General features: G+C 47.5%; 1 protein-coding gene across 1 annotated transcript in view; it reads left to right on the top strand.

The window, feature by feature from the left end:
• Nucleotides 1–4,241: 4,241 nt before the first annotated feature.
• The window catches only part of LDLRAD3 (low density lipoprotein receptor class A domain containing 3), a 220,035-nt gene continuing 201,961 nt past the window's right edge, over nucleotides 4,242–22,315 (top strand). The window contains exon 1 of the mRNA XM_032840943.1: nucleotides 4,242–4,335. Within this exon, the coding sequence (XP_032696834.1) occupies nucleotides 4,290–4,335 (46 nt within the window). The 5' untranslated portion in view covers nucleotides 4,242–4,289. The remainder of the gene's footprint in view (nucleotides 4,336–22,315) is intronic.

Below are 22,315 nucleotides of genomic sequence, written 5' to 3' on the forward strand. Positions count from 1 at the left end.
CGACTCTAGGAGGCAGGTGCAACTCTTATGCCCATTTCACAGGAAACTGAGGCTCAGAGTGACTTTCTCAGCCTCACAGAGCTAGTAAGTGGTGGGACCTAGGAGTTCAGGAGTTTAGGTGTATCAAACCATCTCGAAGCCTTGACCCTGTCTCAGTCACTCGACCCTGTGGTCTCCTGATTATGTGTTGGGGGTCATGTGTGTGTGTGTGTGTGTGTGTGTGTGTGTGGTGTTTTGCAGAAGAGAAATAGTGTCTTCTTCCACCACGTAGTCCCTCAGTGGGAAGTTCCTCTCCACCCCCCACCTGTCTGGAATGCAACAAGCCTTTCATGGGTCCACCTTCAAGTGATTTTCTGTGTTCTTCACACGCAAGAGAGAAGAATGGAAATCACGTGAAGGAAAGGGGCAGCACAGAGCCAGAAACATGAAGACCCTGTGAAACCGTGCTGCACAAAGGGGAGTCTGGGGTAGAACTTCTTCTGTGTCCTCTCTGCCTGATTTTTACAAAGCTAATGAAGCAATATACCTCCTTGTTTGCAGTAAACTTTTTGTAAATATGGTTTTTCCTTAGTTCTTTTAGCAGTTCTGTCTTTTAACACCTCTAGATGGTTCCAACTCTTCTTCAAGTTTGAAATGGTCCTTTGGAAAGGGGAAAGGCCTGAATCTTAGAAACTTTGGAAGAAAGGTAGTGATGATGACAATAATAGAAAAACAAACCATGGTAACAACCAAACTAACATGTATTGAGTGCTTACAATGTACTAGGGAAAGTTCTAAGCGCTTTCTGTGTATGTGTTCATGTAAAACATCCTATAGAACCATGAAGTCAATCCTATGGAGGATCTTCAAGGCAAATGTACTAGTTATCTATTGCCACATAGTGAATTATCCTGAAAGTTAGTAGCTTAAAGCCATAATACACATTTATGATCTCTGTTGGGTTCCCTGGATCAGGAGTTTGGGAGTGGCTGGCAGGCTGCACCTCAGGATGTCTCCTGAAGGCTTCTTTCCTCTGAATGCTTGGTTGGCGCTAGAGACTTGAACCATTCCAAAATGGCTCATTCCAATGGCCAGCAAGTTGGCAGGAAGCTCAGCTCCTCCTTATGTGGTCCTTTCCACTGGGCTGCTCCAGTGTCCTCTCCACATGGTGACTGCCTTCCAGAGCCAGGCATCTAAGACCCAAGGAGGAAGTTGTTTCAAACACTGTGACCCAGCCTTAGAAGTTACCCAGCGACACCTCCACAATATCCTTTGGTCGCAGAGGCCATTCTTTGGGGGAGGAAACTGCAGGTGCGTGGATACCAGAAGGCAAGGATCTTTGAGAGCCATCTTGGAGACTGACCACCACAGCCGCTATGTTGTAATATGAACCACAACCACAACCTTTTCTTAAGCAATTCTTAAGCTAAGTTTTCTTGAGCCATTACTGTGTGCAAGGTATGTGCCAAAGAGTTGACATACATGATCTCATTTCATCTTGAAAGCAGCCCTAAGATCCAAGTGTTTGTGTTGTGCCTGTTTAACCCACAAGCAATTGGAAGCTCCAAGAGGCTAATAACCTGCTCAAGGTCACAGAGTTAGTGTGCGACAAGTGGAAAGAGCCCTGGAGCCCATGTGAGACACTGGGGCTCAGGCCTAGCTTGTGAGTTTTACCCGTGATGTGGCCAGGACTGCTGTGTGGAGTGATGGGAAAATGTAGGGAGCTGGAGAGCGTTATACTGGTGACCACAGAGGAACCAAATCCCTTCGTCCCTCCGTCAGCAAAGGGAAGCCATGTTGCAAGCACACGTCCAAGGACAGAGTGTGTCACTTGGTAAATAAGTAACAAACGCAATCTGGTTTTGATTTTTATTAAACCAACTGTGAAAAAGACTTGCAGCTGGCCCTCTGTGACCTGAACAATTAGCATTAGAACCTATCATGTTTTCCAGAAACCGAATGCCCTATGTGTTTGACGGGATCTAAAGAACTGGGAAAGAAGAGAGTAATGAAGTGGAAAGAGTCATTTTACTTTGTGCCCAGTGTATATGGTGAGGGGTTAGGACTGATTCAGTATGAACACAATGGAACTTTGTTTTGCATTTGTTCAAATCATTTCAAGGACATTAGTACATTTAAAAGAAGTGTGTGTATGAGAGAGGAGAGGAAGACACGTGGAGAGTAAGCCAAGTACACGAAATCATTCCTAAAGTTGAAGTTCATGTGCCCAAAAGGATCCTAAGGAAGCAAGAACCGTGGCAGTGGGTCAGATCCATTGTCCTATATTCCTAATGGTTGAAGGCAAATGAGCAGCTGACAGAGAAATTACTTGCCTTCTTGGGTATTGCTAGCAAAGGCTAGGGGCTTCCTGGAAAAAAAAAATGCACATACCCACTTATACCTGAAGTCTTGCACACAATTTTAGGAACTTTAAAACTCCCTGAAGTCCACGGGATAGTCCCTACTGTTCATGGATTCCAGGATACAATCCCTGAATGCTAAGTGTTTGGGGAATTTATTTGTATTTTCCATACTAGACAAACTACTTTGTAACATGGCATTTGCTCAACTTTTCTACATCCGATCACATTTTCTCATTACTTTGAACTGTCATTGGTATTTTTTTTTTTTAAGATTTTATTTATTTGACAGAAAGAGTAGGCAGAGAGGCAGGCAGAAAGAGAGAAGGAAGCAGGCTTCCGGCCGAGCAGAGAGCCCAATCCCAGGACCCTGAGATCATGACCTGAGCCAAAGGCAGAGGCTTCAACCCGCTGCACCACCCAGACGCCCCTGTCATTGGTATTTTTAAATTTTGACCTGATCCACTTTAGCTGTCATAGTTCCAGAGGAGAGCTGACAATTAAAAAGTCACTGAATCTCAGCCAACCTCCAGCTGGCCTCCAGTGCAGCCCCAATGTGATGTGGGATTCCTGGCTACAATCTCCCTGACTCGTCATCCCAGCACCCACACCCTCTGGATCCTCCAAACAGGTAGGACTTATACACAGTATAACTCGCCCATCTTAGGTGTGGCTTTTAGGAATGCAGTTTCATAGGTTTTGACAAATGTATAAAGTTCCTTTTGATTTAATCTCTCCAGTTTAGCATCCCTCCTCCTCCCAGGTCTTGTGAATGGAATTATACAGAATATACCCTTTGGAGCTGGCTTCTTTCTTTTAGCGTGCTTTTGGTATTTGCTCATGTTGTTCCATTAAACGATATAATAAAATTTGTTTATCCATTCACCAGTGGATGGACACCTGAGTTATTTCCAGTTTTTGGCAATCGTATTAGTTTTTTTTCTCTTTTTGGGGGGTGGGGTGGGTGGACTTTTGGGGGGCAGCAGGGCTCCTCTGCATACCGATTGTGCAAAGTTACACAACTTTACACATTTGGGGAGGGGGAGGGGATGGAGAGCTGGGCACAAAAGTGTCACGGCATTCTTCCACCATCTAAATCCTTTGGCAGTTTTCACTAATGCTTCTTGGAGCTCCAACTGCATTCGAGCAGCTGTTGTTTTGCATCTGGGCGCATGCCTTTACATTTTTTCTTTTCCACGAACTGGGGCCCAAATGTTCCACGGGTATAGGCATTCAAGATCCAGATGAAATAACTCTCTTAAAGGTGCCAGCTTCCCTCCACCACGTGTGGTTCTCAGAGGGCAGTCTAGAAACCACCTAGACGCTGGTCGGAAAAGCAGAACCTCAGGCCCCACCCCAGACCTACGCAGAGTCCACGTTTTAACTAACCCAAGTGTGTCAAACGCATAGTAAAGTTTGAGAAGCCCTGGTCCCCGTATTCCACTCTTGCTACTAAAAATAAAAATGCATATTTTCTCGTAATATTTGGCCCTTTCTTCCAAACTTTTTCTGTCCCTCCCTGGAGTAAACTAATTTTGTAGTTGAGTAAAGAACTCCAGCTTGGGTCTGGGGGAGGGGGTGAGCGCCGCCTCGTCGAGGATGGAGGAGCTCAGGGAGGAGAGAGAAGAGAGAGAAGAGAGAGAGGAGGCAGAGAACAGAGTCTGGGCTGTTGGGGGATCCTCGCAGCCCAGGCGGGAGGCGGCGAGGCCGAGGGGAGCGGGGGTTCGGCGGCCCCCTCCGGCGGGGCATTGGGGACCGGGCGCGGGCGGCGGCGCGCCGCGGGGCGCTGGCCAAACTCGGCGGAGAGCGGCCCGCGGCCGAGCCGGGGCGGGCGGGACGCGCGGGCGGAGGGACAGCGGGGGGGGCGGGGCCGGCGCGGCGAGGGGCGGGGTCAGCGCCGCGGCCGCGGGGGCAGCGACGGCGCCGGGCAGCGGGAGCGGCGGCCGCGCCATGTGGCTGCTGGGGCCGCTGTGCCTGCTGCTGAGCAGCGCCGCGGGTGAGTCGGAGGGCGTCGGGCGAACTTCCTGCGGGGCGCGGGGCGCGGGGCGCGGGGCCGGGGCGCGGCGGCCGGGCGGCCATCGCTCGCCCTCCCCGCGCCCGGGCTGCGTCTCCCCGGCGGGCTTGCACGGAGGGCGGCCCCCGGCGCGGCGCTGGCCGGGACCCGGGCGAGGGGCCGCGGCGGGGTGCGCGCCGTCCTATTGTGTGGGCGTGCGGACCGGCTGGTGCCGAGTGCTGTGCGCGCGGGCGGGGCTTTGTGTGCAGCCCGGCTCCCGGGAGCCCGGCTGCTGCCCCGATTGGGCGTAGCTCCAGAGTGTGTGTGTGTGTGCGTGCGTGCGTGCGTGAGTGTGTTGTGTGTGTTGGGGAAGGAGGAGGGGCCGGGGGCTGGGGAAGGAAACTCTGTCTTGATCCCCTCTCCCCAGACTCCCGGTGCTAGGCGCTCTGCGAGCCTCCCAGGCCCCTCCCCGAATCTCTCGAGTGCACCCTTGTGCCTCAGCTTCCTCCTTGGACGTCGGGCGGGTAGCATCTCCGCTCCTTTCCACTCCTTCCTGGGACTGTGTTTGGCTCGGGGAAAGAAAGATGGAGCAGGGCTGGACCTGGGAATTTTTAATCTTTCCCATTGATCCTGGGAGCAGAACGTTTATTTGTCATCTGACCACCCTGACTGGTCCCTCGGCGGGCGCCCTCACTGGCGCGGTGCCCATGGGAGTGCACCCGGGCTTCCTCTGACGGCCCTTTGAACCTGGTATCACCGTGGTGGTGCATCTTGAGGTCCTGGGAGGCAGCAAGCCTCTTTGCCTTCCTGGCAGCGTGTTGTCCCATGGAACTTTTCTGCTGATGTGGGCACGCTCTGAATTCCAGCCCAGGAGCCCTTCCTCCTCTGCCCCCGGCCCGCTGGCCACAGCTGTCAGCTGCCCTCCTCAGTTCAGCCCGCCCCCTGACGTTTATTTCTGGGCAGCTGATGCCCAGAAAGTGGGTGACAGGGCCTGAGGAACTTTCTTCAGCAGAAGCTTGTGCTATTCACCTATCTAATTTATGCCTGCTTTCCCCAAATGCTTGTAGCTGTTTGGTGTGGAGGTGTTGGTGGTGCAGTGTTTGATTGGGAAGTTGAGGCTTAACTTCATTCTATGGCCCCCCTCCCCCCCAATGTAGGTTTGGAAAGAGAAATCTCCCACCTTCCTTGAAGTCCCCGGTCTTAGCCATGCTCAGAATCTACTGGGCAGCCTTTCTCACCTCTCTGACCTATGACATCATCCCTGCTCCTGGAGACCCCATTTTGATGTGGGTTTGCTGTGCCTTCCAGTGACCGGTGGAGTGGTGGTGGCCGCTGTGGGTTTTCAGCCAAGTCTGGGGAAGAGGGCCCTGCTTCTCCTGAACTATCAGGCCACACTGGGAAGGGTGTCCAAGGGGGCATTGGCAGCTACAGGTAGATGTGAATGATTATGTGGGAGCGGTTAGAACAGGTAGCTTTCTAGGCATCTCAGACAGGAAGACCTGCCCGAATTCATGCTCTCCATGTACAGAGCTGTGGTAGGTCCCATGATGACACCCCAGTAGGACAGTCTGGAAGCTGGCTCTTGTATGTGTCCCAGAGTTGCCTGTGGCTCAGTGGAAACTTATTTTTGCATCTCCCAGTTGGTACTGGTTTGCTTTGGTGGAGTCTCTGTGTCTATAAAAATAGCTGTAAAGTTAATTTTGTCCTTCTTTGGTCAATGCTGGTTATTTAATATGTGTGTATGTTTAAAATAGGGCTACAATAAACAGGGAGAGTGGGGAGGGAGAGAGTAGGGGTCATGGAACTGCCCGACTGTCCCTGGTGGTGGTTTTCCATCCTCTGTGGTCATTGCACCTGTGGGATTTTGGATCGCCTTTACGGTTGCTCGTTTAGAAACTTCTAGGCAGGTTAGGGGAGTGTGCATTTTTCGCGTTACATGAAGCATCATCCTTTTGGTGTGAATTCCATTTTGACCCACAGTGTTATCAGAAAGAGGTCTGGTCATTTTTCTTGATGCCACTGGGTGCTCCTGGCCTCCCAGCCCAGAGAGAAGCTTGTGTGGTTCAATTTGGGGCCCATAGTGGGACCAGAGACTCGACCCTTCTATTCCACATTCAGCTTCTTCATTCTTTTCTGGGAAGTTGAACCGACAAGAGAGATTATAAAAGCCAGTACATCGGACTGCTGTCTCCACTTCGAGAGTGTGTGGAGAAAACCGGGGTCCGAGTTGAGCCCTACTCTGAGTTCTGGGTCTTTGCAGGGCTGGGAGGCCACAGACATCTCAAGAGCAATTTGGAGGCCTTTTATTATTCAGGAACCTTCTCAGACACCGCCATGGTTTTCTTTCTCTTTCTTCATTTATGTCAGGGAAGTGAAGATCGATTTTTAGCTGTTGTTATTTTTAATGTATCCTGTGAGAAAGACTTGGCCCATCCTATGTCTAGGTTTTCTTCACGCAGTGGACTTGCTGGGTTTAAGTGCACAGATGGTGAGACGTGTCTGACAGAGGCCATGCCCCACAGGCGGTCAGCCTCACCTCCTCCCGGCCTGACCTTTGCTAGCACTCCCTGACATTCTCTTTCTGTCAGTGAACACGCTTGGTTTTCCCCCATGTGTACTCCCAGGAGTGTGAGTACTGACCTTTTCTCCTGGAAAGATCTACTCAATGGCTTGAGCGGTTGGGTTTTATTCTTTTTTTTTTTTTTTTTTTTTTTTAACTAGCTGAGGAGCCTGGCAGGCCAGCCCGGGAAGAGGAGACCAGGCGCTGTGCACCCAAGTACAAATAAACACACCTTGTTGCTTTTCATCTTCAAAGAGATGGGACAAAGGCTCCCTCCTGGCCTGTGAGGTGTTTTTATCTGACAGCCCACTTAGGCCTTTGACCTTGATAGGAGTCGGGGAGGAGCCGGGCGGGGTGGTCAGTTCCCGGCCTCCAAGATTGACGTAGACACAAAAGTCCCCAGGGTAACTTGAAAGTGGGCTCGTATCTCACCATCATGGACATTAGGACAGTTCGTAGTCAGATAATCTCCTGTGAAAGAGTTGATCTCTACAGCCTTGCCTCTTCGCATGGGCACAAGGAGCAAAGGGAACCCATTATTTACGGCACATGTATGTGTGAGATGCTTTGCCTGCCACTTTAAAGGCATGGTCTCGTTGAGTTTTTCCAATGATACTATGTGGCAGGAAGTCATTTTATGGCTCCCGAGAGATCCTGCAGACCCAGGATGCTGGCCAGAGTAAGGCCTGAAGCTCGGATACTGACTCTGGCTTCTTGTTTGCAGGAATTGTGCAGGAAGTCTCTGTGCCTTTCCTCCCACTTGCTTTTGTGAATTTAGCAGTCAATGAGATTGTTTCCATTAACACCCCTCCTCCCTCAATCTGTTCACTTTGTGGTCACTGCAGTGAACTTAAGCAGTTGGTGTTCATGGGAAATAACATGAAATAAATCTCAGTTCTTGAGGAAAGATGGAACTTTTCAAAATAGTGTGGGTCTTTCTGCTGTATTCATATGCTTGGCGGGAAGATACCACGGGCCACGGTTGGATATCTTGCCCCAAATTGTAGTCACCTGGGGGGTTTGGTTTCATTCATTGAGATCTCTATGGATATATTCCTTTTCTTTTCTTTTCTTTTCTTTTCTTTTCTTTTCTTTTCTTTTCTTTTCTTTTCTTTTCTTTTCTTTTCTTTTCTTTCTTTTTTTCTAAGTAGGCTCCACGTCCAGTGTGGAGCCAAACTTGGGGCTCACACTCACAACCCTGAGATCGAGACCTGAGCTGAGATCAAGCATTGGACACCTAACCAATGGGGCCACCCAGGTGCCCCTTCTCCTTTTCTTAGATATTTGTTATATTTTACAGTTAAGGGAATGAAAGATACTATATGCCATAGACCGATGGAATTATTCTTAGTTATGAGAGAATCCCCGGGGACAAATTTTGTTTTTTAGATCCCCTGGGAGTGATTTTTGGTTGTGGAGTTTTCTTGTTTGTTCTCTTTTGCTCTTTCTCTCTCTCTTTAGAATATTTTGGAAATGCTTGGGCCATCTGAACTGTGTGGTTGTTTGTTTGTTTGTTTTTTTTGCCAGGATCTCTACCTGATCGCCAAGGAGATTTTTAAGACAGTCGCTCTTGTGTGTGTGTGTGTGTGTGTGTGTGTGTGTGTGAAGGAGCCTTTCTTTCTTTGTAATGGTTGTAGAAGAATCTACTCTTTTGGATGCTGAGGAGTGCCCTTAAAAATATTTGGTGGAAGAGCAGCCAGGTACTTTGACAATGTGGCATTTGCTTTTCCCGTCATTTGCTTGATGTTGAATATGGCTCAGCGGAATAAGTGGACTTCTGTGACAGGGTGATTGCTTGGTCAGAGGGATGGTAGATGTTCATTTCAGGCCAGGTTGTTAAGAGTTTCTGGATGTGGCTGTGGGGATGGGGTTGGTCTAGTGCAGGGTTTCCCAGCCTCTGTGCTGCATTTTGCCCTGCCCTTTTAGAGTATTCTAGAATATTCTAAAATATTTAGCAGCATCACTGGTTCTAGATGCCAGTAGCAGCTTCCTCCTTCTCCTCCTCGCCTCCCGCAGTGGGGACGACCAAACATATCCTCAGATGTTACCAGATGCCCTCTGGGGGCAGAGTCACCCCTGGCAGAGAACCCCCTGGTCCAGTGTGAGCAAGCCCCCTCACCGTGCATCTTGGGCATTGTGACTGCTCATCCTAGAAATGGCTCCTAGATGCAGTGGGTCAGGGTGGCCTCTCCCTTCCAAGGGGGTCTTTTAGTCATCTGGTTTCTGCTTTCTGTTATCCAATGCCCCACAAGTTCAATGGGAAAGTACCGTCGTAATTAGACAGGCCCAGCACTACCCCCTTTTCCTCTCACTTCCCCCCTGTATCACAGTGAAAACTTCTGGAATTTTAGAGTGTAGGTTCAGTTCTCTTGGGAGAGACTCACGGAGGAAGGTGACAGCTGGCTGACACCCGAAGCCACCTGGTTCCCTGAATGTTAAACCGGGAGGCTCGCCCTGCCTGGAAGTCTGCCTCAGGAACTGTGTTGAAATCTTAACCCTGGAAGTCCGCCTTCCTCCGTCTACAGAGCAGGTATTGTTCCTCTCGGCCCCTTCCCCTCCCTGGCATTCCTTCTCCCTTCCATCAAAGGGCTTTACAACTAGAGTCGGTTCTGCAGGTGGTGGGGAAAATCATCGGCACCAGCGGCAAGTCGGTTTGGGGGAAAATTTTCATCTTGGACTTTTTTCTCTGAAGTCTTTTTAGAGTTAGGCTCTGTGTCGCTTTAGAACACTTGGAGTCTTTTAAGACACTTGGCCTTCCAGCTGTCATTTCTCTTTGTTCAGCATCCAGCCTCCCTCGAATGTTTTCCTTCCTCCTCTCTTCAGACCAGCAGACCATTGTCTGCTGTCTTTTGTGCAGGAAGAAAGGAGGCACCACGAGGAGGGACACCGGGCTGGCAGGGGGCAAGTACGCGTGACCTCAGGTCAGGCACCTGTGCCACCAATCCCACCCTCTTCCGAGAGCCCTTCTAGCGAGGAGGAGCTCTAGCTTCCCAACATCGCCAAGTGTGCGTTCCCTTTTGTCTTTGGATCAACTAGAAAATTCTTCTCTGCTCTTACTTGGTCTCCTCCACAGCACAGTTTACCAGCTCGGGCCTGTCCAGGCACCGCGCCGTGCTCCAAGGGCGTGAAGCTGTGTCCCACGTGTTCTGCACCCTTGAAGCACCAGATGACCCGATGAGGGACAAGGAATTATTTACCTTCTTTCCTTACCCTAGAAGGCACTTCTCCACAAGCAGTATCTCGAAGGCATTCCTGAATGTGAGGTGTACTGATGCATCCCCGACCGTGATGGGAACAGAGCTGCGGGGACGTCACAGAGCCTGGGAGCACAGGATAGTGTCTTTGGGGAGAGTTAATGGAGGAGTCCTTCTTCAACACGTCTCGGAGGTGCCTCTTTAGCTTTCCAGTTGGAGTATTGGACACACACGTGGATGTTCTAAGACTCTTGTAGCTCTTGGCTTCTGGGATTTGAAGAAGACGTGTCTTCTGTGACTTGTGAGCAAGCCCCTTGTTTATCTTTCTGCAAAGATGTGCTCTTTCTTTTGTCTTTTGTGGTATCTGGGTGTGTAGTAAGGATTGCCCCTCGTTGAAGGTTTACTCTCTCTGTGGCAGGGTGCTGAGGCTGTACCTACATTATTTTCTTGTAATCTTGAATTGAAAATATTACACAAATAATAACATCAGATACCTGCTCATTATAAAAATTCAAACAAAATAGGATCATTACAATACAACATTTCATCTTTCATTTGCATTTCTCTCTCCTTTCCTAAATTACTGTTAACTGGTGTATATCATTTTAGCCCTAATAGGGATTGATACACACACACACACACACACACACACACACACACAGAGTTTAATGAGCTCATACATGTCTGTATTTGTAGCCTTTTGACTTGTCGTTTCATTTTATGTCTTTTTCTTCTAAATCCTTCAATACCTATTTTGTTACTTCTGCTTTAGTTGGTGAATTGGTTACATCTGCCTTCCCCTGCCCCCCACCCCACCACTCCTGTTGGGACAGTTGGGTTATTCCAGAGCATTTGCCATTTCCACTTTGCAAGGGTGGCTTCAGTTCTTGTGTTTTCCTCTGTTAAGTGCTTTATTTATTTATTTTTAAAAGATTTATTTGAGAGAGAGAGAGAGCGCGTGCAAGAGAGAGAGCATGTACGCACCTGTACAAATGGGAGGGGCAGAGGGAGAAGGAGGGAATCTCAAGCAGGCTCCCTGCTGAGCACAGAGCAGGATACGGGGCTGGATCTCGTGACCCTGAGATCACAACTGAGCCGAAATCAGGAGGTGGATGCCCCTCTCTCTTAAGTGCTTTAAAGTTCTTGGCTCTTGCTTTGCAAAAAATTATGGAATGGCAGTCATTTTTCCAATGACAGATACTTGCTTCCCTATCACCGAATTTACACTGTTTCCTTGCTTTTTGGTGTACATGATGATTTCTCATTTCAATGCAGAATGTTAGGTAATCTGTTGAGAGACATTCTGAATAGCAGGTGGACCCAGCCCCTGCTGTAGTGTCCATGCACAGAACTGGACTGGAGTCAGCAAGTAACCAAGTTTCCCAGGTACCGCCAGGACCGATGAATTACAGCGCCTGTCTGCCCTGTGCTGTCACCAGGTGCTGCTGGCTGTTGAGTGCATCTTGATTTCAGAAGTGTTTCAGTATCAAAGATAAATTAGGCACATCCTGATTTCAAACGTGTTACAGTACCAAAGAAATACATCTTCCTGATCATCTTTCAATTCTTATGTATCTATCCATCTTTCAAAAGCATCTTTGAAAACATCTTCTGGGGGGCGCCTGGGTGGCTCAGCTATTAAGCGTCTGCCTTCGGCTCAGGTCATGATCCCAGGGTCCTGGGATTGAGTCCCGCATCGGGCTCCCTGCTCCGAGGGAAGCCTGCTTCTCCCTCTCCCACTTCCCCTGCTTGTGTTCCCTCTCTCACTGTGTCTCTCTCTGTCAAATATTAATAAATAAAATCTTAAAAAAAAGAAACAAAAATCTTTGGGTATTTGTATATACCATAATTCATGTAATGCTTCCTCGGCACATGAACCTTATTTCATTTTCAAGCAGTTTATTCACGTAGGTGCTATGCCCTGCCATTTTATAGATGAAACTAGAAGGCTAAGTAAGTTTCCCGAGCCCACAGCCAGCAAGAGGTGGTTTCAGAATTGGCACATAAGACCCTACAACTTGAACCTGTGCTGTTCACCCTGGGCTTTACTGCTTTGGTGTTGAGTAGACGCTCAACTCAAGTTCACGTATGCCAGAAGAAGCAAGTGTACTTCCTGGCTTTTGCTAGACAGCCCCATCATGGGGTAGGGATGTCAGTAACGATCCCGTGCTTATCATGTTGGATAGGATGATGTTAGAGAGCTGTCGGAGTTAAGTGGTCCTGAGTTGATTTTATTCAAGTGGCTTGTCTTTGGCAGATTTAAACTGATGTTCTGCCACTCCTCCCTATGGAGAACGTGTCATTTTAGGTATTTAAATCAGCCTTTGTGGAGGCTTGTTTTATTAAAAGGAACAATAATGACAAGCAAATTATCTCAACACCGGGAGGCTTGCCTTTGAAATGTATTACTGATGGAGACTTGTTTCTCCCCTGTTGATGGAAATACTCTGTAGGAATGCCAACCTGAAGCAATTTCTTTTTTGGTCAGTACTTCCCTCAAATACCGCTCAGTGCCAGAGAGAAAGGCCCACTGTTCACAAAGTCCAGAAATGGGTTTTTCAGGCAAAAATAAAGTGCTGGCTATAATGCCTCCTATAAAAAAGAAAAACTGAAGTGTTTTTTCTTATTTTTTCTGACCCTGAGCTTAAAGCTTGTGTGGTTCACATATGGGAGAACTTTTTCTGAACTTGTCGTTGGTATTATTTATTGTGGAAGGTGAAATGTTAATGTACTGTACCGGAAAGAAAGTAAAAAATAATTCGCCCCATCTCGTTGCCTCAAACCAAGGGGCTCCTGTGGGCAGTGGGTCGTGCCTTGTGAGAAGATAATGCCACAGGCCTCTCAGCTCTCCGCAGAGCAGAGCGAGCCTCAGGATTGCTAACTCTCTCCCGTGTCCTCTCCTTTTCATGAGTCATTGTGATATCAGGAGACTGTTAATTGGGTGAATTGGCTGGTGCTCAGATCCAGCTGTGGTTTTTGACAGACAAATAGCGCAGTGTGAAGACGAGGTTGTCCCTGGCCTGGAGGGAGGCCACGGAGAGGGAGGGCAACCATTTCGCTTACTCTGAACAGGCCTTTGGGAACTGGGTGCTGGAGGGACATGGACTTTATGAATAACTTGATTGAGGAGACTTGCAAACCCAAGGAGCCAGTGTTCCACGTGGGACACTTGTGTGTCTGTTGGCGTAGAGAAATGAAAGCATAAAGGGTGTTTTAATTTTAGTGCATTAAAAATCCCTGCTCGTTATTAAAAGGTCCAGGGAGGTTCGCTTCGAGGATATCAGAAGTGTGTCCTCTTTGATGGCGGCCCTGGAACTTTTCCTTCAGCCCCAGCCTTGAATCAGAGCAGTGTTCTCCGGGAGTCATTAAACTAATTGGATGAGGCTGAAAAAGGAGTCCTCGTCACACTTGTAGCTCCGTGGTCAGTTGGAAAAAAAAAAAAAAAAGCCTCTCAATTGGTTTGGAAAGTTCTAAATATAAGTTTAAAAAAAAACAACACTTTTTAAAAATATATATATATTTTTAAGATTTTATTTATTTATTTAACAGAGGGAGACACAGCTGGAAAGGGAACACAAGCAGGGAGAGTGGGAGAAGAAGAAGCAGGCTTCCCGCTGAGCAGGGAGCCCAATGTGGGGCTCGATCCCAGGACCCTGGGATCATGACCTGAGCCGAAGGCAGATGCTTAATGACTGAGCCACCCAGGCGCTCCACTTGTTTATTATTATAAAAATAAAATGGGGGGTTTGGGAGATGATGGAAGGGTGACTAGCAGCGAAGGGTTTCTCCTCAGAAAAAATCCCAATGCTGTAAAAAAGTGTCGATGCTGAGAGAAACCAGAACAGAACTGCAGAAAGGGTTTTGGAAACAGATTTCGTGAAAACATAAGCAAGAGCTTGACTAAAAAGTATGGTGGTAGCACGTGAGCCTGGCTCGCTGGCGGGGCCTGGGGAAGCAGGCCTGGAGAGAGCTGGGGCTAACTACTGCAGAAGAGACAGGTTGAAGACATGGCTTGTGTCAGGAATATTCTGTATCAGTGAAAGACAGAACCACCCTTGGAAGTGTTATAGAGAAACTGTGCATCCTGATGGGACCTAGGATGGGCCACAGTGATGCAGTGAGGTGGGGATTTAGCATGCCCCAAAGTCATTTATGGTGCCCAAGGAGGTGGTTAAGGACAATACAAGAAAAACTCACGGATGTCGAAAACGTGGTAGCAATGCCCAGTGTCTGAATTATAAACATACCAAGGAGTCGGAGATGTCCAGACGTAGAATGTATAGATTTGGAAAAAGTAATACTGCCCAGCACCAAGGGGAGAGTTTCAGGATCTTTTGAAGGTACTCATAAAATGGGACTCAGTCACAATCCTCAAGAGAAAAAAGAACTCTTCCTATTTTTTGGGATTAAAGTTCCACAGGGCAGGATGGGGTCAGGCAGGGTCCTTGACGGCTGCCTTGGTCTGGTCGAGTCCCTGAGCAGGGCTTGGCATAATGTCAGTCACACAATAGGATATCCCGTAGGTTTCCTAGAAGGAATGGAGGTGACACGAAGGACAGGGGACTGTGATTTTGAAGAAGAGAAGCCGGTGAAGGAAGAATGAGGCTTCTCTTTCCCTGGTCAGGCACATTGTGTTCTACGGTGGTACGTCGTGTCTCCTCCAGACTTTGGAAAGGTCTCACTCATTTTCAGAGACCTGCAAGGATCTCTACCAGAGGTACCCATGGCTTAAAAAAGGCAAAGAGGAAGGTCTTAGAGAGGAAAGCAAAGATCAGCATTTTAAAATCGGAATAAATTAGGCACACGTTGTGAGGCTAGTATGTGGCGTGTAAAAGGGTTTCAGGCAGGTCGGTAAAAACTGCTGTGTGTCTTCATTCCATTTGAAGGGAGTTTGCATGGTGCGCTTAATGAACAGCAGAAGTTACCAAGAGGAGAAGGTGAAAACAGTTGTGTTTCGTAAAATAGCAGTGTTAACAGTATTAACTAGTAAGAAACTTAAGGTTATCTTCGGATCCAGTTTCATAGGAAATAAAAATTTGCAACCGGAGCCACGTAAATGATTCCAGAAAGGAAGTGCATTAATAAATATGATCTTAGAGAAAAATGGAGAGTGATAGAAATACATCAATTATTTTTAAAAAAGATTTTATTTATTTATTTGATGGAGAGAGAGAGAGAGAAAGATCACAAGCAGGCAGAGCAGCAGGTGGGGGTGGGGAGCAGGTTCACTGCTGAGCAGAGAGCCCCATGCAGGACTTGATTCCAGGACACTGAGACCATGACCTGAGCCGAAGGCAGAGGCTTAACCCACTGAGCCACCCAGGCGCCTGAAATATATCAATTATAAGAGTCAGTGTAAAACAAACTGTCACAAAGTCTTACTGGAAAAAAAAAAATCACCCATCTATTTATTGTAGGAGACGTAGTAGAAACCAAGATGTAAATAGAATGAAAAGTTAGGGAAATAACATCCATAATGCAGGGGCTACTTTTATGGCATTAGATAAGTAATTTCATAGCATTAAGCATTAAGATAGATAAACAGGGTTACTGCACATAGCTCAAGGTTCATTAAACAATGACTATCTGATAATCCCATGTAAAAAGACATGAAGAATTAGGAACATAATTAAAGGGTGCTTTAGTTCATAATTGTGGAAGGTTCTTCAAGTATAAAATTAGCTAGTGCTTGCCAAATTTTGGAAGGTTAAAATACTTAAAGAATACATAGTTTTAATGTTTCCAAGAAAACGTCCATGAGAAGAGGAAAATGCAGACCGAAAATGTGCTGGTGTCTGCAGTGGGAATTGGGGTAGGGGTGGCTGTCATGTTCCTCTGGACACTCCCAGTAGCCTTTCCTCCGCACACCTGCTCCCTGGGCTCGTGGACGTGTTTTCTAATGGAAGCTTTGGAGAAAGAAAATCCTCCCTGCTACTAAGATGAGAAAGTTGATTAAGCTTCCCGTTGGGCTGAGCAGGTCTGACACCTGTGGCTGCCCAGGGTCGGTGTCTATGCAGGAGAGTTTCCAAGGATAGTTTTGGGCCTGCCATAAGGATGGAGAAGAAGGCTTTGAGAAGGAAAGTGTTTGTTGCTTTTATAGATTAATAAGCATTGATAGCTTTTAAGGTAGGAGCAGACATTTTCCCGGCTGAAGAGAGTGTATTTCCTCCTTTGAATTTACAGTGTAAGGATTATCACGTGGAGCTTTGCTCCTCGGAGGGTGGTCTACAGGCCAGCAACGGCAGCATCATCTGAATCTGTACTTCAGCAGGACCTTCGGATGAGGGGCACCTGGGCGGCTCAGTCGGTTAAGCGTCGGACTCTTGATTTCAGCTCAGGTCGTGATTTCAGGGTCATGACATCAAGCTCTGCACTGGGTTCTGCACTGGGCGTGGAGCCTGCTTAAGATTCTCTCCCTGATCCCCTCCCCGCTCTGCCCTTAAAGAAAAGAAAAACAAGACCCTCAGGTGATTGATGCACGTACTGAAGTTGGGGAAGGCGCTGATGTGATGCTGGGGTCACGGGCTTTCAGGGGAGTCAGCTTGGGTTTACTTCCCGCTCACCGCCTTGACCTTGGCCAGGTTTCTTCAGCTTGTACTGACCCACCACGTCTTCACCTGTAAATAGGAATAGTAATGGTCCTTGCCGTGTGGACATAGTTTAAATGAGATAATGCACATAAAGCATTTTGCTTTTACAATTGTCCGCTAAATGTTGTTTATTTCAATAATTATTCAGGTTTATTATAAAAATTTGGAGAGGAATTGAGAGAAAAACACAAGTTATGGTGCTATAAACCAAAGACTGTTAACGCGGGTTTATTTTCTTCTATTGTGCATACTTTTGATCATGCTGAGAATGTATTTTCATATCCTGCTCTTTTCACTTGTGAATATAACATAAGCATTCTCTCTTGTTGAACTCATCGGGGGCAACAAGTGGTCTGACGGCACAGAATGGGCATATCCTTTGATGTTGTCCATAAAACCATCTAACCCAACCAAGTCTGTGGTGGGCTCTCTCAGCTCATTTCCTTGTCTGTACCTAGGGAATGACGTTACTTGCCCCATCTAATTTTATCTAGTGGTTGTGATGCCTTGAGAATCATGCATTCAAAAGCATCTTGTCATAGGTATGATACTGTTCACATCTGTGTCATCATAAGTGGATGGTGTTAACATGCAGGAAAAGCCGAGAAACATCATTCCCCCTGTTCACTCCACGATTCCCCTTTTTGGACTTTATCCTAATTAAATAGTTTGGAGATGCATACACACATTGAGCTGCAGGGGCGCCTGGATGTCTCAGTTGGTGGAGCGACTGCCTTCAGCTCCGGTTATGATCCCTAAGTCTCAAGATTGAGTCCCGCGTTGGGCTCCCAGCTCCGTGGAGGGTCTGCTTCTGCCTCTGACCTTCTCCCCGCTCACGCTCAATCTCTCTCACTCTCTCAAATAAATAAATACGAGCTTGAAAACAAACAAAAATTCAGCTACAGCGATGTGTGTGGCAGCCTTGTTTTCAGCGATGAGACACTGGAATCTGCCTTCCCCTGTAGGTTCTTTCAGGTCCCTGGGGACCTGACCTGGGCATTGGTGTTGCCAATAAGCCTGTTGCCTGGCATTGGACCTTCTAGTCTACCCAACACTTCAGTCTGCTGCTTCCCAGGAATTCACCTCTCGTACATTTCACAGCTGTGATTTACAAGAGTTGGGGGCAGAGGAAACCACTCTGCATCCTTCCCCATTCAAACTGGTAGAGTAGTGTTACTGATGGTGGGGGGCAGGTGGGTAAGGCTGAAACCATTCCATAGTAAACAGTGAATCGTAAAAACAACAAAACTCCTCTTGATTCATTTGGAAGTCTGCTCTTCTTCCGTCTGGCTTGTGTACCCTAGTGGGCACGGCGCGAGAGAGGTCTTCAGAGGTAGTCCCTAGGTCCCCTGGTCCTTCCAGCGGGAATACTCCCTTCACCTTGCCAGTGGGGTCAGCTGAAACAAATAATCCTTGCTCTGACTTTCTTGGAGATGGTGTTGGTGCCCAAGCGATCCCTGTCTCCTGTTGGATTTTTACAAGTGATTCTGGCCAGCTCGACGGGATGGTGTTTTGTGGCTCACTCCTTCCCCCACAGCTAAATGCAGCCATTGTGTGTGGAGTGTATGCCCTTGTTTACTGTCTGGTCTGAGTATTGATTTAGACCGTGTCTGTGTTTGCACAGTTTCTCAAAGCAAGTTTCCTCTTCACCCTCAGGACCCTGCCAGTGACTCTCCGTGTCTAGAAAGCGGTCCTCCCATATTTGACCCCCAACCACAGAATTAAGTTGACTTTTTAAAAACTGGATATATGGATCTATGGCAAAACTATTACTCCAGTATGTTCCCTTAATACCCATCACCTCATGGAGTTACAGATTCTCTTTCTCGAGATGAGAAGTTTTAAGACCTACTCTCTGGGCACCTTTCAGACGTACAGTACGGAGTTGTTAGCTGTCACTGTTGTAACTGGAAGTTTGTACCTTTTGACATTTGCCCCCCATTTTGCCACCCCCACTCCTAGCCTTTGGCAACCACCAATCTGTTCTCTGTTTCTCTGAGTTTGGCTTTATTTTTTTCTTTCTTTCTTTTTTTTTTAGATTCCTCATATAAGGCAGACGCCATACAGTATTTTTCTTTGTCTGACTTATTTCACTTACCATAGTCCCCTCAAGGTCCATCTGTGGTGTCACAAGTGGCAGGATTTCCTTCTTTGTTAAAGGTTGAGTAATATTTCATAATCTCACTTCCTAACGGCTTCCCTGGCCTTGCATTGACCTCTGCTTTGCATTTTGTTGGACTCCGTGCACAGCGTTCCAATTTATTCATGCTCATCCCCAACATTTGAGTGGGTCTTAAACCTAGATAACTGAGTAACCTGGGTGTTTTAAAATAACTTGCTTACTTTAAATTCTGGTATCTTTCAAAGATCATGAAAAACAAAAAACCTAAGAATAGTGTAACAGATACCGATGTACCTATCACATCGATCTTTCAGATTTTTAACATTTATTGTTTTAATTCAGGTTTTTGTTTTTGTTTTTGTTTTTAAATAGAAAAGCAGATACAGATGTGATCAAAGACTTTGCCTCATCTCATGACTTTGTCTTTTGCCCAGAGGTCACTGCTATCCTCAAGTTGAGGTATAGCCTTTTTGTACGTGGGTTGTTCTTTTTTTTTTTTTTTCCAAGATTTTATTTATTTATTTGACAGAGACAGAGATCACAAGTAGGCAGAGAGGCAGGCAGAGAGAGAAAGAGGGGGAAGCAGGCTCCCTGCCGAGCAGAGAGCCTGATGCGGGGCTCGATCCCAGGACCCTGAGATCATGACCTGAGCGGAAGGCAGAGGCTTAACCCACTGAGCCACCCAGGATCCCCTCTGTTTCTGTTTTAATCTCTTACCATATTTATGTGTGTCTATGTGCAGGGCTATAATGCTACGCCACTGTGTGTGTTTTTCAACTTACTTTTTTTAGGTATTACAATGTCGGGGGTCCTTCCATGTGGCAACGTATAGGTATTTTTTTTTATTTAAAGATTTTATTTATTTATTTGACAGACAGAGATCACAAGTAGGCAGAGAGGCAGGCAGAGAGAGAGAGAGGAGGAAGCAGGCTCCCCGCTGAGCAGAGAGCCTGATGTGGGGCTCAATCCCAGGACACTGGGATCATGACCCGAGCCGAAGGCAGAGGCTTTAACCCACTGAGCCACCCAGGCGCCCCTAGGTATATTTTTTTAAGTAGACTCTACACCCTACCTGGGGCTGAAACTCATGACCCCGAGATCAAGAGTCGCACGCTCTCCCCACTGAGTCAGCCAGATGCCCCAGTACAGCTGCATGTTTTTAACTGCTATAAGGTATTGCACTGTAGGACTATCCCGTACTTTGTTTATTTATCTCTTAACAAGACCTTCAGGTTCTTACCACCTCTGGCCCCACTGCTGTGGCAATCCGTGCACCAGGGCGGGACTTCACAATTTTCTCAAGGCAGAGCTGCTGGATCAAAGGGTTTGTGCCTTTGGAACCTGACCAGATCTTGCCAGCTCCCCCTTTGAAATGGTCCTACCCTCCTCTACCCCCCGTTAGTGGTTTATGAGAGCATCTGTTTTCGCACATTTCTTCCAGTATTTAGCATTTAGGGTTCTTAATTTTCCAAGGGCACAAAGTGGTAACGTGCTGTGGTTTTAAGTCCTTTTCCCTGATGACTAGCCAGGGGAGTGTGGCAGACTGTGGCCAGGCCCGAGTCCAGGGGCAGGGGGTGGGGGCAGGGGGCAAGGGGTTGCACACTCTACCTTCATTTGGATGTCGATGGAGAAGCCTGAGGGCCTTCTGCAAAGCTGGTTCCCTGTTGGTGTAGCCGGAATTTCCAGGTCCAGAACTCCAGTTTTTAGGGCTGGCTGAGAAGGTCTGGTTTTGCTGGAGAGTAGAATATTTCCTTTTGACATGGATTCTGAGTGTCGGGGTGTTTCTCTGGCACGACAACTAGAAGGCAGGCCTGTGCTTGACTCTGGGATGGCTGCTGAGCCCACAGAACTGAGAGGGCTCCTTCTGGCACCCCCCTGCTGATGGAGATATGGGGGTGTGATGACCCAGAAGGCAGGCTCTTAAATCCAGTGGTCTGGGTTCCAATATTGGCTGTTGACCTTGGGCTGCTGCAGAGCCTCTCTGTGCGGCAATGTGTGCTGGAACCCCTGAAGAGCATGATGCCACCCTCAGAGCCATCTTGGGGAGAGTGGACAAGGCTGTGCCTGCGAGAGGTACCTCATAGCCCAATGCCTGGGACTTCATCAGCACTCCCCACGTGCTTACAATTCATGCTCTGAGACTGGGTTTGAGGGCTGAGTGTGTCATTCACATCAGAATCCCCAGTGCCTACCACCCCGGGCTGGCACAGAAGTGGGTGCTCAGTGAACGTTTGTTGAATGAATATATGAGCTTCTACCTACATATGCGCATCACGTCGTATGTATAGTACAGCAAGTTCCGTTAAGGCTTCTGAGTTTTATTCTGAGATCCATGAGCATATTTTTAACCAGAGACTATGGTGCTCCTGTTCGTGGTCTTAGAACAAGAGATGAGGACTGTTTGTCCATCGGACGTTTATCAGTCCTAAAATTTCATGAGCTTGAAGTGAGGTTTTTCTGACTCATTTTCACCTGACCTTAAAAAAATGTATCCTTCCCTTTTCCCTGCCTTCTTGGTCTTTCTTCCCTGCCTTCTTGGTCTTTCTGAAGTACATTCAAATGGCTTGCTTTCTGTCTGTGGCTCTGAAAATACCCACGTATTTGGAGTTTGTCCTTGGGCTGGTGTACCGGTTCTCAGGGGTGGTCTCCTGCACGACCTGGGGTATATTGGAGGGTCGGTGCTAGGTTTGATTCTGGATCACATGGCTCACCCGGCTCCGTGGTGCTGCTACAGAGCATTTGATTCCGTGGTAAAGTTTTGTGTTGAGGGGGGGTGCATACGTGGGCAAAGGGACTGATAGTAATTTCCCATATGTTGGTTCCATGCTGACTTCAAGGGAGTGAACAGCTTGCTTTGGGGAGGGTCATTAAGTTTCCTGGGTTCTCTGGAACGCCTCCTTTTAAATGAGTTCCTAAGGTGAACTGAAGGGCCTCAAAGATTTTGAAAGAGAAATGCCCTTTCTCGAAGTACATTGAGAGGGACTATTTAGAGGAACCCCTGACTGTTCCCTTTTCTATTTAAGGAATTTTCATTTCTTTGAGAATTGGAGGATGAGAGCAGAATGGGAAGAAAGGGACATCTCTGTGGACTTGAGTTCTTTGCACACATAGGGTACCATAACAAGGCCATTTAGTGGATTTAGAAATGTGGGCAGGGAGGAGGGGGGAGGGAACAAAACAGAGTTAACAGGCTGGCTTTGTAAAATAAATAAATAACACTGCCACTTGGAGAAGGTGACTCAGATGAAGGGACGAAAATAATGTGGTAAATATTAAACCCAAAGAAGACAAGCAGAACAACCTGGAAGTCAGAAAGTTCACTGTTGTCAAAGTTGATGGGAGAGCAGAGTCCTCAGAATTGTGGGGGCAGGGAGGGCTGGGTCCCAAGGACAATGGGTTTAAATTCCATTGGGTTTGAATTTTAGATACCATCCACAGGCATTGCCTGAGATTTGAGGATGGATGGTGGGTGTGTGTGTGTGTGTACACACAGCCCGGTGTATATGGGTGTGTGGGT

The sequence above is a fragment of the Lontra canadensis genome, unplaced genomic scaffold (assembly GCF_010015895.1).
Source record: "Lontra canadensis isolate GAN:19392208 unplaced genomic scaffold, GSC_riverotter_1.0 scaffold118, whole genome shotgun sequence".
In the NCBI taxonomy this organism is placed as follows: Eukaryota; Metazoa; Chordata; class Mammalia; order Carnivora; family Mustelidae; genus Lontra; species Lontra canadensis.